At 37.6% G+C, this 17,910-nt stretch overlaps 1 protein-coding gene across 3 annotated transcripts in view; it reads right to left on the bottom strand.

The window, feature by feature from the left end:
- The window catches only part of ksr2 (kinase suppressor of ras 2), a 101,493-nt gene continuing 83,583 nt past the window's right edge, over positions 1-17,910 (bottom strand). For 2 of the 3 annotated variants that reach the window (XM_018704908.2, XM_018705135.2), the window contains 2 exons: positions 15,708-15,837; positions 11,214-14,554 (listed from right to left, as the gene is read on the bottom strand). In XM_018704908.2, coding sequence (XP_018560424.1) covers positions 14,408-14,554; positions 15,708-15,837 — 277 coding nt within the window. In that variant the 3' untranslated portion in view covers positions 11,214-14,407. Of the gene's footprint in view, positions 5,351-11,213; positions 14,555-15,707; positions 15,838-17,910 lie in introns of those variants that run through there. The other variant, XM_018705066.2, reaches the window with a different exon arrangement.

The following is a 17,910-nucleotide window of genomic DNA, read 5'->3' as shown; positions in this document are numbered from 1 at the left end:
TGAAGTTATCACTTAAAGTTTTTATTGACATTTTTTTCATTTCTTCTGGACAGTAGAACAAACCCAAATGTTGCACAAAAAACACAAACTTTATAACAAGGCCTGCAAATTGTAATTCAATGACATTCAGTTGAACAGCAGAAACTAAATAATTTCTGGAAGGGTAGAAAACTTTTATAAACTTTACTGTACAAATTATACAAATGAAGATCCATTACAAGCTTGAATGCTAGATATGCTCTTTCGAGTAAAGACAGCATTGTCATTGATGGTATAATGAGGATGATGATGGTCATAAAGAAGTGATTTTGGAGATGATGATGAGGTCGTGAATGCGGGCGGAGTGAAGCATTATGACTGTGTTGCAGCAAAGCATTTTAGGTACAAAATGACGACAAATGGGGCAAACAATGGGGGAGGGATGAGCCCTGGACAAAAATAGATTCAGAGCACATTTGAATCAGCAATATGACATGAATCAAAATATAGACCAGTTGTGAGCGGTTGTCATCAGAAAGGAGGTTATGTTGTATATGCAGGCTAATCTGTTCATAGTGGAACAACTCTTCCCTTTTGGGAAAAGCTGCTTGTATTTGACATCATCCTGTACATTCTCAAGTTTTCATGACTTTGATTTGATGACAGAGACAGAATCACCTTTTAAACCTTTCCCAAAAAAAAAAAAAAAAAAAAAAAAAAAAAAGACTTGGAAAAAGTAGATACTGACAGAACTACTGTGAGAAGCCCTTTCGGTGTGCTCCCTTGTATAACAGTCAAACTAGGGACAATTTTGTGGTGCCTAATGGAACAACAGACTTCACTGTCCTCCTTGCTGAATTTCTGGCTTTAAAAGAATTGTTTAATATTTTTTGGAAAGTTGTTCTCTTTCTTGCTGAGAGTTAGATGAAAAAATCCAAATACCACTCCTATCAGTCTCCTCATCTAACTCCCAACAAGTATTTCCCAAAATGTTTCCCTATTCCTTTAAAGCTAATTGAGACACAGGGACTTTAACATTTTGTTGTTTTTATAATATCATGTCATTTTTTAAAGGTTTTAAATGACACTGTCTCAGCAGACAAGGTTGCACATTGTCTATATAAGACCACAGATTTTGGGAAAATTCACGTATCTATACATTTCATGCAGCCTGTACTGTTTGTCATTGTTACTGTCAGTAATGAATAGGAAAATAATCTTTGCACCTCCTCATCTGCATTTGTCATTTGTCAGATGACTGTACGGTATGATACTTGTGTCACCTGAAAATATTTTTGTCGAGCTGGAGAGAACTAAGTGGGCAGGGGAACTGAGAACAGTTCATTTTGCAGTCTAGTGCTGCCTTTCTTCTTGGGTGAATTATGTTTTTTTTTTTCCTTTCCATTTTTTGATGTCCTGCCACTGTGTTTGATCTCAACAGGGCACTGTTAGCCAAGTGCGTGTAGGAAGGTTAAGAGGAATTGCAGAGAAATAGGTCTAACAGGGTTTGTCTTCTGCCCACACTGTGCACACTCATATAGGATGCAGAGCATGGTTGTCTTAAAAGAATTGTTAAAACATCAGGAGCTAGTTAGGGGAGGACTTTCACACTTTCAATTAATGTGGGCACCAAGTTGAAGTCATATATGTGCCGTGTGTTCTTTTCGTTTCGTTTCGTTTCCACCACCACACCCAGCTAAAACTAATGCTATCCAATACAACAGCCTTGCAATAAATGCAAAGTTATCACTTAAAGTTTTTATTGACATTTTTTTCATTTCTTCTGGACAGTAGAACAAACCCAAATGTTGCACAAAAAACACAAACTTTATAACAAGGCCTGCATAACTTGCAATAAATTCAACCTTGAGTAAAGTTATAATGTTCAGTTTTTGGTGATACTGTCACCAAAGTAAGTGAAGTGTTCGTTTAAGTGTATGTTTGGATTCTGTCATGCTGACAGGTGTTATTTTGTCTTCTCTATTTATCGCACTGAAATGAGACTAAATAAGAGAAACATGTCTCTGGTGGGAGGATTTACTGCAGGACTGTTGTATTTTACTGCATTTACTGCTTTACCCTGGTGCACTTAATAAAATAGCAATTGAGCATATATAAGCATGGCACAGTTGATATAAATACAATTTATTCAAATACTATATACACATGTAGCTAATGCTACACTGCAGTATATGTGATTATGCTCTTAATCAAATGATAAAGCATACATCTAGTGACTATCATCACCCTTATGCTTTAAAACCAGCAATGAGTGTGAAGAATAATAGCTGTGATTCGTGTAAGCTGTCAACCTGCAAGTTTAAAACCAAAGCAATATGCAGCAGGAGTCTGTAAAGCTACAGGCAGAGCACACAATTCAAACATCTTCCATGTCTGTATTGTGTGGTCTGCCTGAAGCTTTTACACACAAAAAGGACCACCGTCTTTCTTATATGGTGATTGGGTATTGTTCACTCTGAATGAGAAATTCAGATTTTTTTTTTTTTTTTTTTTTTTTCCAAATTTTCTGTCATCATTTTAAAGTTGAATAATGGCAGGACAGGGTGAAAATAAAACAAACAATCAAAATAATTACATGACTCGTGTAAATGGTGTTATTAACTAGAGTTGTCATAGCATGAATCCATGTCAATGCCTTAATCAAAGTCTTACTTTGCTCACATTATTGGAAATAAATGCATTATTGTGCACATGTATGAGTAGCCATTGTATCAGATAGATGCAGGACAAACCAGCGCTCACTATGTGGTGATTTTGGCTGTTAACTGAGTGCTAAAGACCAACCCTGAATTATGAATAAGTGATTTTCAGGCTGCCTCTGAAGACCATTGTGAATTTTAGCGATGCTTCAAGTGCTCTTGTCAGAGAGAATAAAGGGAGTTTGAATATTTAATCCTCCACCTTGATTAGCAAATAAAATCAGATTTTATTGGAAGATAGGCTCCATAAATAAATCAAAATCATGCATTAAATTTATGTAAAAGTTGCAGGTGTATTAAAAGACAAAAAAGATCTTTTGTTTTTACCACTAGAAAAATGTTAAATGCATACTCACAACTGTCAAGGACAATTAGTCTATTTAATCAGCACTTTAGTTTAAAGTGTTTAACCGTATGTTTTCTTTATTCTAATTGCATAGCCTTGAGGTCATTAGACACCTACATGTGTGGGGGAAGAGTTTGAATAATCTATTAGCTCACTGACTCGCACACTCACATACATATATTCTGTCCTATTACTTGTATTCTAGTGTCTTTGTAATTTGCTCAGACAGCATGCACACTGTGATACACAAAAACATCTTTAGTCACCTGGAGATTTAATATTTCAGAGGCAAATTCCTAAGAGAAAAAGAGAACTCAGTCATTCCACTGGATGCGAATATCAATAGAGATATTTTAACATTCGTATGGCGGGTAGCGAGTTTTTGGAATTCATTTCATTCTTCTTCACTCACTGGGAAGGGATTAATTTGTCGGTCCAGACAAATGGGTGTGCTGATTTCTAAGTTAGCAGACCATGTAATGGAATCAATTAAACTGAGATATTCTCTTTGGAAGGTTTGATTCCCTCCACCAGCATCTGGTGCCTCACATTTTTTTCACAAGTGATGACTTGTTCAAGCTTGCCAGGTAAAGTTGCAAAGCTTCATTCAGAGTTTGAATCAGATGTCAGATGAGTAGCTTTGTTTCAGTTTTACAATTTCTCTGTGAAACAGAGGAAGAAGTAACCTTGACTGACTTTCAGTATGTACAGATAATACTATAAGTGAAATGTTGTCTTTTGGGAGTATTGTGAAGTAAGGTTAGGGAGTCACACCTGTGAGCATTCAAAAAGAAACTGGTTCAAATCCTGGGACCATCTGGGAAATCTAAGTGGCAAAAATAATGAATCACTTCCTCCTTAATAACCGCTGCTGCTGAGATGCCCTCGAACAAGGCACTTAACCTACCGACTGCAGAGATGCAGCTGTTGGGTGGCCACCAGTAGAAGTCTGTTGATGTGCTGGGCAGCTTGCAGATGCAGCTGTGTATAATACATAGCATTCACACAACTGCACGATGTTCAAATTGTTATCATGTCAACCATGCTTTCTAGAAATTACTTTAATATACTACTAACTTGTTTTCCCGGTTACATGGTAAGAAACGTAATTGCTGCCTTGCATGGGTTGTGTTCACAGGGTAGGCAGGTGGGTCATATTTATCTGAATATTTTGCGACATTCAATCAAAATATGCCTTAATTGTGCTAAGTATGCCTCATTGTGTACTTCATGTAACGTTATGTTTTTCCCAAAGTGTAGTATATTAGTAGTAAATTATCGTAATTTCTAGGAGACTTGCATGTTGTGGTGTGGGACTATTTTTGGTTACAGGCACAGTTTCCAAAGAAGACAACAAAGAAAAAAAGAAAAAGCCTTTGGAAAAAAAAAAAAAATGGTGGTGCAGTGGATAACAAAGTATAAGTATGCATTACTTGGTAAATTAGACTTGATATCATAGAAATACACATTTTGAAGCACAGTAGCCATGCTTCATTGTCCAAAGCAAACTATAAATCTCCAAAAGTGATTTTTAAGTTTTCTGAACTGGAAGATTAAATATTACTCTCACGGTTGAAAGGTTTCCCACTTCTTAGCCCAATAAAACCTCTAAAAATAGTAGATTGTTGAATACATTGTTTAAATCATATTAAGTTGACATTGTGGAGATATACAGTCTTCAAAGGATGGCAACCAAAATGACTGACTCTAATTATCTCAAAATGTGTCAAAGTTGAGTTGTTTGCATAATTTGTACACTCCAGATGTTGTAATTAACAGATGTATAGGGTGAGCTGTTGTGAAAATGTCTCTCAACGGCTACAAAGCTAAGAATGATATGTTGCACAATCAGGGTTTTAAAAAACATATTTGCAGCTGAAGATGAGTAGCAGCATGGCATGAATGGTGGCGTATGAATGATGAAATTTCCTCAACAGAAAGACAAGGGTGCTGTTTTGGGGAAGGGCTTCAGGCATAGAGTGGAGAAAGGCCTCTCTGTTTGAAAGTCTGCGGCATGTTCTGTCACCCACTCTGGCAAAGTGGGCAAATACTGACCGCTAAAGGGTCCAATCAGGCATTAAGGGGAAACGTGTAAGTGTCAGAGCTGGAGTGAGGAGGAGGAGCAGGAAAGGTGGGGAAGGGGGGATTGTGGAAGCAGGGTGGGGTCAAGAAAGGAGGGGTGGGGTGGGTGGTAGGGCAGGCAGGCAGGCAGGCAGGCAGGTGGGCGGGTGGTGGAGCAGATGTTAGCAGAGCTGAGGACGAGCTTCACGCAAAGACACAGTCCCATCGATGCCTCCGTTACAGCCTAGAGCAGGAAGGGGGAGGGAAGGAAAACAGAAACATCATTAAATTTGAAGAAATCTTAACACACAGCCCTGCAGGACACCACACTGTTACCAGACTATGTTCAGACAGCCAACAGTGTAGAGCACATAAATTTAAATTTAAAAAGCACCCTAATACTGTATTTCAGATCTTTTTGCCAAGTGAGGGCAAAAAAAATAGTGTCTAGAAATGAGTGCATCGTGAGCAGAAAATGTTGTAACTATCATGATAAATTCCAAGAAAACATATTTCTAATGTGTTTCTAACTTGTTGCAGCGTGTAAGAAACAGCAACAGAAAATGATTCAAACCACATGAAAGCCTTTAAAGTAGAACAGTGGAATCCTACAAAAACATAAGGTTTTCTGTTAGAGCAGTTGGGTTATTTCACATGAGAGATTTCTGTGTTGTTTGTTTTCGGCCTGTGCTCCTCTGAGTGATACAACTGTGTACCAATCACCATTTGGCAAGATTTGAATCAAAATCTGACGACAGTTGGGGAGTTATATTGCCAGCACTGCAAGTCACATTTGCAGAGTTTCCACTGATTGTCTGGCAGCTTGACCATGACAAGACTCCAGGAGGTGACTTTTTGTGGACAAGAAACAATTTGACAAAGATCAACTATAATAGTAAACTACAAAACCACAATTTGTCATTTTTACTCTTTGGTTTTTGCACATATAGAATACACTATTTTATAAAACTAACCTAACCCTAACCTTTAGATAGAGCCAGGCTAGTCATTTCCCTGTGTTTCTAGTGCTTATACCAAGCCCAGCTAACTGACTCCTGGCTGTAGATGTATATTTACTGCACTTCTCATCTAACTTGCTGCAAGAATACAATTTTTTTTTTCTTTTAATAAATAATGACCAATTATTTTTCTTTCTGAACTTTTGTTTTGATTGGTGAATATTTGATGTTATAGTTTTCAGGGCCTTTAAGGTCATATTTTAAAAATGAAATTGTATTAGCCTGCTGTCTGAACATAACCATACAAGAACACAAAGGCCTGCAGCATTAACCCACTAATGCACACCAAAAATCCCAATTGCTCATATGACTTTGACGTAATTGCAAGAAAGAGAAGGACATATAGTAAATACAGTTGCATCAAGGTCTAGACAAGCTTTAAGACATTTATAATATCCATCACCACATGCTGTGTAGATCAGAAATCAAAACTTTGCATCCAGGAAAACCACAATGAGTCTTAACGAGTCTGAGTGGCACTGTCGTTGCACATTATCTGCCAGATGGGTCAGCATAGGGCCTGCTGGAGGGGAAGACAGGGTCACATCCTCCATCCTCTTGCATTATGTAAGGATTTATTTTTGGGACGTACAGTTCAAACCAGTGTGGGTTTGCCAAGTGGTTGTCAGACAGTCAGCCACTCTCAGGCTCTTGAGCATGATGTGAAATCACCACAGTTTGACCGCCAAAAACTTCTTCCCCAGATATGTCAGACAGGCTGCCTTGCTGGTTGTAATTATTAAGGAAGCAAGATATTTCCACCTGATTTGATAACAACAGTGTTTCTGGCATTAGTGTTAAATTTATTTGCTCGCTGAGTCAGGCCAACAGCTGCGTGGGATTTACTTGCGATGTACATACAGGTGTTGCCAGCATGTTTCTTAGCCTTAAGGCCTCAAGCGTTTCCTTACTGGCACGGCTTTGGGCTTAATAAAGCTGAACCTCTAGGACGCCCCCCCCTATATAGCAAACTTAGCAGTGCTTCTGCTCTCTCTCTCTCTCTCTCTCTCTTCTGTGTTTGTCTTCCAAAATCCTGCTCTAATGAAATACATCTCCAGCATAATAAGCCACGTGGGTGTCTTTAAATGAATAAAGAGAATCCCACAGTCCTTAGAGGCTATGTGGCAGAGCTAATCTGCTGCTCTAAATTGGCTATTTTCAAAGACATACACTGTGTGGTTTTTGTAGACCTACGTTAATGTTTGTGAAGGTGAACAGTGATTGATCTAATTAGCCTCATTAATCTAACCAGGGCCTACAAGAAGAGGGAACTCTTTAAATTGTTTTATGTCCTGAGTTTGTGATATTCAGGTCAAACTAGCATTTATTCACTTACGTGATGCTATGGTTAGATTTTGTTATGTCTTTCTAACAACTTGTCTTGCCTACCACTACATGACTCAGTGATTCACTGCATTTCCCAGAATACCTCATTAAAAATCTTCAGAAGAACTTGTTTACACCAAGTTGTGGGTTGTTACAGTACTGTAGGTGTTGGCAGAGGGAGTAACAGCCATGGCATAGTAAGAGCAAGAGAGAAAAAATGTGAGCCACACCAATGGATGTATCAAGAGAGCTGGTGAAAGTTGGGTAAAGTCCCAGGGGACAACTGCAATACTGCAACAAAAAATCGTCTATTACTATTAAAGTGGGCCTATGTAGCAAATGCTCAACAGTGACAACTGTGGCCACAAGTGGTAATGACAGGATAATAACAAAATGAATTTTCACAGTCCAGGATTTTCTTGGACCATTTGCTTTATACATTATCTCCTGTGAGACTGAGGCTACATCCACACTAATATATTCTAATTTTCAGAGACTGAACAATGACATAGATATTTTCTTTTGCTTCCTGACTGGGATTTCCCAGTTGCGATATATCCTTCCCTGATTCAACTTATACTCGTGTTACTTTCAGTAACAGTTCCACCAAATCTCTGGTCTTACTTTTCACCAGTGCTGTTCCTTGTTTTTCTTCATTTTCTGCAACTAAGCAACCAACTGCATATTTCTGGGTGCAATCTTGGAACATATCCAGTACTCATAATACATCCATGGCCTCACCTTTGAAATACAACATAGCTAGTGGCAGCAATGCAGTCTACCCATTCAGGGCCATGTCTAGCAGCAGATTTTCCACATATGCCTCTTATAGAATATTTCTTTCCCTGTAAAAATGGTTGAATAGTTGGTGTAAAGTGCCGACATTTACCACTGATGTTTTAGAGAGCTGAAATTTTTCTACATTTTCTGGGAATATGTTGTTAAATGTTTTTTCCCCTTGTATGACATTTATTTTTGTTGCTGCCTATCAAAGTCACTCTGTTATATGAACATTCAGAAATGAAGTTTTATTACCTGCATCCTTGTCGCTCCTATATTTCCTTTATAAACAGCTCAGATAGTACAACAACCAAAAAATTGGATTAAACAAAAAATGGTGACTGAAAACGAAATATAATGAAGAGATCAAAAAGGTATCACAGGTAACAGTCACATGCAAACATTGGGACGAACATAAAGAAAAATTTTCTAAATGACATATTTTGCTTTGTGACAGAATTTTTTCTTTATGTGGTCCTCATCAATTGATTTCTTTGGACTCACATTCATTCATTACTATGTAACCACAGCTGTAACTATAAATAATGTGAGGTTAAATGATCTCTGTACATTTTGTACATGAACTTGAGCAGCTATTTGTGACATTGTGGGATTTGTAAGGAATGTTACACACATGCTTTCCTGTGCTCATTGATATAGAATTAATTAGAATTTTCAGTCAGCCAGTAGATATATTACCTAATTTAATTATCTTTTAAATCCCAATAGTTTTTATTTTCATTCTTTATGTCTGTATGTACTGTAACAAGAAATTCACTGAACCCTATCAGGTTTTAACACTTTTAAGAATCTTGACAGAAACCAGACATTCATGCTCTGGTGGGCTTCAGACTCCATGAGATTGGGTGATGTGGATTTTTTACACTTCAGTGGCCGAGGCTGGACTTCAGAGGTAGAGAAGAAGAAGGAGGAGGTCTAGCTGTGCAGATGGGTAGAGCTCTCATCTATCTATATATTTATTTATGGTTCCATTTTCCTACTCTGTGCCCCCTCTAACTCACTCTTTTTCTTCAACCAGTGAGTCACAGGTCTGACATTGTATTACCACACACACACACACACACACACAAACAATCAAATACACACACACATTCTTGTCTCCACGACTTCAGGGTACACTATATTGACTTACATTAATTCCCTGGAGACTTACTCTAACCAAACCATAACTACCCTTTGCCTAAACCTTAATACTTAGTCTAACCTCAACCGTAACCTAAATCTAATCTTGCCCTTGCCTGAAAACATGTCTTCACCTTTAAATTTTATGATTCACTTTATGGGGACTTGCTTTTTGTCCCCATAAGGAAGACAAGTCCCCATAATGTGACTATGTAAACACATATAGGTCCCCACAACATGAATAATACCTACACACACACACACACAAACACACACATACAGGCATGCATACACTGTTATCAGCATACCAGCTTGTTCACAGAGGAGTTGAGATAAATGAAAAGACAGAAACACACCAGATCTCTGGATTTGAACTGTTTGAACAGCTTTACTGATATTAATTCCTCCCTATTTAGATTTAGAATTAATTTTAAAGTGTAAAAAAGGTGGACAGATTCCAGTCAAGATACAGAAAATAATCACTATATACAGAGACGATAAGTTGAGAGAGTTGTTCATTGGCGTCACCCTATTTACACCTGGTATTAACATATGATATAATGTATTAATCAGATCAGCCAGACCACATGTGGAGGCGAAGGCAAAGTACTTGCAAATTACTTCTACCTACATGTGTAAGCTAGCAGGATGAGGTGACCTTTTGGCTTGTTAGGCAGGGTTAGCTGTGTGAATTGCATTTGGATCACAAGTCGAGACAGACAAACGGCAGATATAGCCTGGCAAATCTGATTATATTGTGATCATATTGCATTCTATGTGCATTAACATTTTAACTTACATTTTTCCTTATCCAGATAGAGATCACATGCTAATGGCAGATATAAACTGGTATATAACTGGAGATCTTAGAGATCACTTTGAAGCTCTTCAAAATGGTGAACCCAACTAAGCTCAGTAAATGGCTGTAATGGAAACAGGTCACTTAGATGTTTCTAACCTAGACCTTAGAGATGAGAGAGAAGTCTCATCACCCCCCCCCCCCAACCTATTTTCAGTAGCTTTTCTTGAAAGGACACCAGTTTAAACCAATTTTCATTCTAATTGTTTTGTTGTTTACTGCTGCAGGAAGACACTCCAATTTCTATACAGTTTTCTCATAGTGTGGACAACTGAGAATGTTCCTATGCTAATAGGGACTAAATTTATCTTTTTAGGTCACTGTTCACAGAGAGCTGCAGAGTGGCTGCTTGCATTGTCTTTCGCTCACTGCATAACTACCAATGGGAAGCAATATGTTTTGGCACGTGTTAGCAAAAATGTATGTTTGAAATTATCTGAACATTGGTCAGCTTTGGCTTAATCTCATGCTGTGAAGCCAAACACAACACAAAATACATACCATAATAAACATGGACAAAAAAAATGTTTTTAATTTTTCACTCTGTATGGCCTAGACACCTAGAGCACCTAGAACAAGCAGATACAGAATATATATGTCTATTACTGTCAGACAGACAATGAAGATTTGGATCATTTTAACAAATTTGAAGCTATTTAAAATGGAAAACTGGATGTTAAGGGTTAAGATAGGTTGGTATTTTTGTCTCTGTGAATGATTAAAGTAGTAGATTTTTGATAGCCATTGTTCAAGCCTACGGGTAATTAGTTATAACAATATTTTGGGTGGAGTATGAGAGCCTGTTTTAGGTATTTACAACTTGAGTGTACACCTTTTTAAAATCAGAATTATAAATGATTAAATCAACTATTTAGGCAATAAGCACTGACTCACTGACCACCAAAAAAATATCAACCAAAGTAAAATATGGATAAGGGTTGACTAAGATAAAGATGACATAAAAGGAAACAGAAAACGTCCAAAATGAAAACATCTTTTTATTGTCATACACTTTGTAAAGGATGAGTGCAAATAAAAGAGCTTGTGATCAAAACCTACTCATCACTAAGCCATGGACCATAAGGCATCATTAAATACAAGCTTTTTGGAGCTATCATCTACAATACAAGGACGGAATCAAGGGGGGAAAAACGTCACAGCATCAATGCTTATGCAATTAGAAGGAAAATGGAGGAAAAGAAATTTAAATGAACAAAAAATAAAATAAAAACAACCAAAAAACACAACACAATTTGTACATTCAAAAGAAAGAAGCCAAAAAATTCACAAGGAATATTGGTATTACGGCAAGTGACGATAAAACATAGTCTACAATCTGTTATGTACACTTGGCACTAATGTTAGATCTTTGATTGTAGTCCAGTCAGGTTGTCAACTCTAGCATGTGCACAGGTCGTAACTCTTTTTATTTAAATGCTAGTCTAATCATTTATATAATCTATAAATATACTGAAACAATCTCAAACAAAGCTGTTGAAAAGTTTTGCAAAGCCTGACGTAAAACTTCATTAGGTATTGAGATCAAACTGCTCAATGGACAACAGTTCATCAGAAAAATGCTCACATACGTTTTATATGTATAATATATATATATATATATATATATATATATATATATATATATATATATATATATATATATAGTGTTGAAGGATTATCTTACAAGAATCAATCTTTGATAGTCCATCTCATGCACTTGAAAGTTGTAAACAGTACAAATATAAATGTTCCACTTACAATATTTGAATCCCAGCAATTCCAAAATAGACAGACAGACTCCAAAAAACAGCAGCAGATTGTTTGTATGCATTTTCCAACACTGGCAGATGTGTAAATAATGAGGTGGAAAATGGCTATTTAACATGATTGGATTGTCTCTATCTATTTGACGTGGCTAGAGAGAATCAAAAGCAGTATACAGCTTGAATGATGCCACAACTTCCAATTCATGATGATATGACTCAGATTTGCTATATCTCTAAAACACACATTTAAAATATATTATGATATACAGTATGAAGTAGAAAAATGGCCTGGGGTGGTCTTCAGCATCCTGATATGTCTTTTCTGATATGTTAAAGGGAAAGTTCAGCCAGATTTAAGTTACTTACTTGTTACTTTATAATCCAAGAAGTCAGTTCACTCTTAAGGTTTGCGTAAATAAAATCTTTAAAGATACATATATTGAAAAGAAGGCAAGTTTAAGGTTTATTTGTTCTACAAAGTCAGCTTCTCAGCAGTGTTGTATTCACAAGCAGCTGAGTCGATGCCAAGACAAGACCAAATTCTACATTGTTATATAAATTAATCAAAACCAAAGGCTGTTATAGTTCCAGCACTTCACTGGGAACCTGTACAACATCTGAAAATGGTGGATATAATCAAGACAATTAAGAATAGTCTTGCTTTAATTAGCTCCACTTTGAGTGAATCCAGCATGTGTTTCCATCCTCTTCTGTCCTTCCTATTAGCTTTGAATGCAGTCAAGCTGCCGTCTAAAACTCACTTTGCATTCAGTCTGAACACACCTTTATACTTCTTATTTGTAAATTATTAATTGAAGTAATTTATTAGTGACTGGGAAGTTTCTTCAGGTAGCTAGCAATGATTTGGAAGAGTTCATCTCCAGACATCTCAACCTTTAAAAACGTTCAAATTTACCCAGATTAAATGCCTTGGAAATATATTACGATTCTCATAAATGCACAGCATAAAAGTAAAGGAAAATAAGAAAAAAGACTTTTCTTTTGGATAAAAATTTTAGATGAGACAGGATTTTAATTAGAAGTATTCCAATTTAAAGTGACTACAACACTGCTTTTAAGCAACTCTGAACAAATTTTAACGAGCCAAAAACAAACTCAGTGTTTACTTTGACTTCTCAGAGTGTCTGTTTGCCTTTTTAAAGGTCATGTGCTCTCCCTTTATGTGTCTAACAGTCACATCATTACTTACCTAGGAATCTCGAAACTGTACAGATCCAAATGATCCTGATCCTCAAACCCAGGCAACAGGTCTTTAATCCATTTAAAACTATTTCTTAAAACAGTTTCATACTATGCAAAAAGCTAACATGTCATTTTCAATACTTTGTCACTGATTAAGGTCTACAAAGTTAATGTATCAGTTGAATTAACTTAAAATTACTTCACTGACTTTACAGTTGCAAGCTTTAGATTTTCATCTATCATATTATGTATCTATCAATAGCTATTTAAAGTAAATAATATACATTTATTTCTGGGAAATGGGGGATGGGGGGGGGCTCAGTGATAGCATTTCTGAAGGGTAATTACTTCTGCGACAGCTGACGAGATACATTTCAAGTGTCAGTGATTTCACAAAACAGCGTCAAAGTGAGGGAGTCCTGGTCTGACCAGCGGCTTCTTTTTTCCCAGAAGGCCGTTATTGTTCAAACGTCTCGTTTATGTTCACAGGCAATAATCAAAGCACAGGCTGATCAGAGAACAGTCTCCCATCAAAGAACCGTGCCAACATATCCCCACACAAACAGGGATGCTGGCTTCTTCACATTCAAATGGTACGGTGTAAATAAGAGGACATTATAAGTTAAATAAAGCTTTTGAGACAAACGTGTAACCTGTACAGACATCCACACATGAGACCATGAGGTAACACTGACAAAATGGTCTACACAGTTGACAGACATAAGGAATGGCAAAACAATGTTATGAAAATATACAATGTGTGATGTACAACAGTTACATTCATTCAAAACAAAAAAAGAAGACATGGAAAAAAATCTACATTTGTTCTAAAACGTGTTTTTTAAGTCCAAGATGATGTGATCAGTTGAAAGTTACAAGCAAGATACATCCAGGAAATAAATCAAAATATTATGACGGGAACAAGTCAATAGTAAAAGACAAAAAAGATAAAGGAAAGATATCCAGTATGGTTTAAATCAAACCAAAGAAAATATGAGTCCCGACTGCTTTGAGAAGCTGGACAGTCAACTTATCTGTACACACACATGCCAACATTCCATGAAAATACACACAGCACGGGCAGTTTTCATCACTGGGCTGGCTTTTGGATTCAGTGCATTCTTTAAGGAGGTGGGTTATTTATGTAGAGTTATGGCGGCTGATTTTTAAGAGTTGCTGATTGTTTGCGGTTTTGTGTCCCTAACTCATTTGACATACTCAGCTGACTTCCAGAAGTGCCCTGGGTGGGAAAGGCGACGGTTCCGTTTTGGCAACTTTTCCAGTAAATCTACCAGCTTGGAGAAACTGGGCCGCTCTTCCTGCTTGTACGCCCAGCAGAGGAGCAGGATGTCCTGGAAGACACAGAGATAACCACATTGTTAGACATCACAATTCATCACAATTAGATGTATCAGAGGGAATGCATAGTTACTCAATAAATGAGCCAAGTCCCTGGATTTTTTAAATCCGGGCCTTTAAAAACATCTGTTTTGAATACAAAACAGCTGTGGCACACAGCTCATGGAGGCAATTAAGGTACTTGAACCACCAAAAAAGAAGAGAGAAGCCACCACCTGACACCACAGAAGCTGAACCAAAAGGCTGGAAATTTGTACCCTCAACTCGACTTTACCTGGACTGACTAAATCACAGCCTCAGTGTGTGATTTGTAAAGAAATGCTGGCTAATAGTGGAATGTGACCTGCAAAGATTTGCAGCCACTCAGAGACTAACCATACTGAATTGGCAGGTGTACCAGCAGATCAGTTTAAATGAGACTGAGGGTGTTTCAAGGAGAGAGGAGAGGGGTGGAGAGTTTAGCAAAGTCGACTGAAGGTAATCAAGGACTCATACCGTGTTACACTGTGCATTGCAAAGACGGGAAAGGCCAAGACTACCAGGGGAGAGGCACAGTTGTCATGATTTTCCCTGAGAGGGGGCCCCACAGTGTCAGACTTTGAAAACCTCTGGTCTATAAGACTAACTCTAACCTGACACACTTTGTAAATATACACACAGAATTTCAAGCCATTTTTTTTACAAACTGAAATTAATTTGTGAACTAATATATCTTGTTACACAGCCTCTTAGTTTAATCTATCTTTAATGTCAATGCCAGGTAGTAAAAATATTTTTCCACACATATTATAACAACCAGGGTAACTGACATGTACTTATAGAAAATTACATAATGGTGACTAAAAAGTTTCTAATTGTCCTCTTCAGGAAGTTTTTTACTTGAAATTCTCGTAGGAGCATTCTTCTAAAAACTTTCTTTGTTAGTATCGTATTAAGATCCACTTAAGGAGCTCTTCTGTGAATCCAGCCCCAGATTGGTTATTGCCTTCATCATGCAAGGCAAATTTTTCAGAGTTTATAGAACGTGTTTGAGCAAAATGAGACTAAGATTCAAGGAGTGCTCAAACATGAAAAAGATGCAGCAGTTCACTGAAATAAAACAATGAGTCATGAACCAAGACAAATTGAAAAGTAAAAAAGTCTTACTGATATCTCCTTTCCCATGCCGGTTTGGGCGAGGTTGGGCTTCATCCCGCTGCCAATCTGCCATATGATCACCTCCGCTGGCTGACTCTTGTAAGGCCACTCACGTGCATGTAACTCATACCAGATGGTGCTGGGAGGACAGAGGAAGAGAGAGGGTCAGTGCTTTGGACTGTCAAACAAAGAGAATAATACCACTGTCACACACACACACACACACACACACCTATGGAGGGTTCACATCCCAGCCAGTGCTAACACTAACTGATAAAATGTCAGTCACAACAACTATAAACTAATCAAGCTAAATAGTTTCCAGTTGTAGATGGATCATGATTTATGCAAAAACAACATTTTGTGGTGAATGTTGCCTCGAGCCCTAAGTTTTAAAGAAATTTTATTTAGAAGTTAAAGAAACAACAGATTTTAAATTACTGCTCATGCAAAATTACCATACACAACCCTCCCTGTGCAAATAAGCAGTTATTTTCAGTATCCTCCTGCACATCAAGTTTGAGTAGCATAAAAATAGCATTTTGCCAGCAGTAGGGGAAAAAATGACAGCAGATAGTTGATGAATATGTAAAACAGCCATGGGGGTCACCTCTAGGTAATGCGAGGGCTAACAGAGCAGCTGGACATTGTTCGTCAGTACTGTGCTCTTCCCTTTAAAATGATATAGTGATGAAACTTCCATATGGGGGACCATCTGAAAATGCAATTGTGTTAGGACTCAACAGAGCAGGGTCCACGCCCACAAATGAATCAGTAATGACAGTGGAGGAAGAACAGGAGCCAAGGGGGTTTTTAATCAACTTAGAAATATAAAAATGGGCTTGAAGGGGGAGACAGAGGACACCTTGGTTATCACATATTTTTGACAAAAGAGATACTTGGCAAGGTTTGGGCAGGTGTGCTTTCATGTGTGAGAAATGTTTGTTGTAATAAACCAGTCGATGTATTTGCTTCATCAATAATTATTGGAATATTGGAATATAAATAATAACTGACAACATGTTTCCTTACCTCCTTGGCTATGTGGCATGTGTAAAAAGTAAGAGTTCAACATTTTGCAAAATAAGCTTATTTGCTTTCTTGCTGAGAGTTAGATAACAAGACTGAAAGCTTGGCTTTTTGATCAAATACTTGTTTGATACTGGTTTGATACACTTGAACTACTTGGTCCTTTTGCAAGCAACATCCTCACCACTACTGAGTGGCAAACAAACCTACTATGACTGCTCTGAATGGAAAGTAAAGGTTACAAGAATCGACAGAGATTCATAAGATATCCTGAACAGTAAGTGGGTGTACCTTATTTGAACCTCAGTGAAGAACACAAAACAAAGCTTGAGGGCATACAAGAGCACACACACTTGGTCCCATTTAATTTGCCAGCAAACTCAAAGTCATAAGGACTTCAGTACAGTTGAAAGGCAATCAAGATGGAGTCAGTGAGTAGATTCAAAAGGAGTCTAAGGTATGATTTAAACCTGAAAATGGACCAAGCTTGATACAAAACGCCAACCACTGTGCAGAGTGTCAAAGTTTTGGCACCAGGTTACCAATTGTCTGGTCAAATTGCAGTTATCCATTTGTTCTCTCTCGTTAGCCTTAAGCACTCAGGAGGGACTAACCAAGATGTCCTTTTCCTTAAATGCTATTTACACAAACTGCTGTTGTTGCTGCCCTGAATATAAAACTCCAGCACCTCCGGTACAGCTGAGAGTTCACCTGGTAAAGACTCACACTAGACACCAGGTGCTTCGAAGCCCAAATGCAAACCTTCCTTAAGACTGAGCTTAACACAGGTTCAATCAGAAAAATTGCTTCACTTGTAAATCTCTCTTTCTTTCATACTCTTTGATTCTCTCCTCCTGCTTAATCAGTTAGTTGATGTCTCTTGGCTCCTCACCATTCACACGTTTTTCCCTCTTCTTCCAATTATCCAATCAGTTTAAAATTCAAGAAGGTAACTCTCTCTTGGTTTGTACTATTTGTTCAAGCTTCCAAACTTGTTCTCACACCAGAACGGGAGAACTGATCACTTATCAGTGTCCTCTTTATCTACTCCAATCAGACTCTCCAATGTGTCTACCAGCTGCCAGTGCTTATTTGTGCACCACTTCCTCCTCCCAACACCATGATAACCAAGTCTCCATTAATAAAGGATACATGCCAAGTCAGGGGGGCTTCAGAATATGAG

Source organism: Lates calcarifer, linkage group LG13 (genome assembly GCF_001640805.2).
Source record: "Lates calcarifer isolate ASB-BC8 linkage group LG13, TLL_Latcal_v3, whole genome shotgun sequence".
Classification (NCBI taxonomy): domain Eukaryota; kingdom Metazoa; phylum Chordata; class Actinopteri; family Centropomidae; genus Lates; species Lates calcarifer.
Note: the sequence above shows the minus strand (reverse complement) of the source record. Positions and strands in the feature narration are given on the sequence as shown.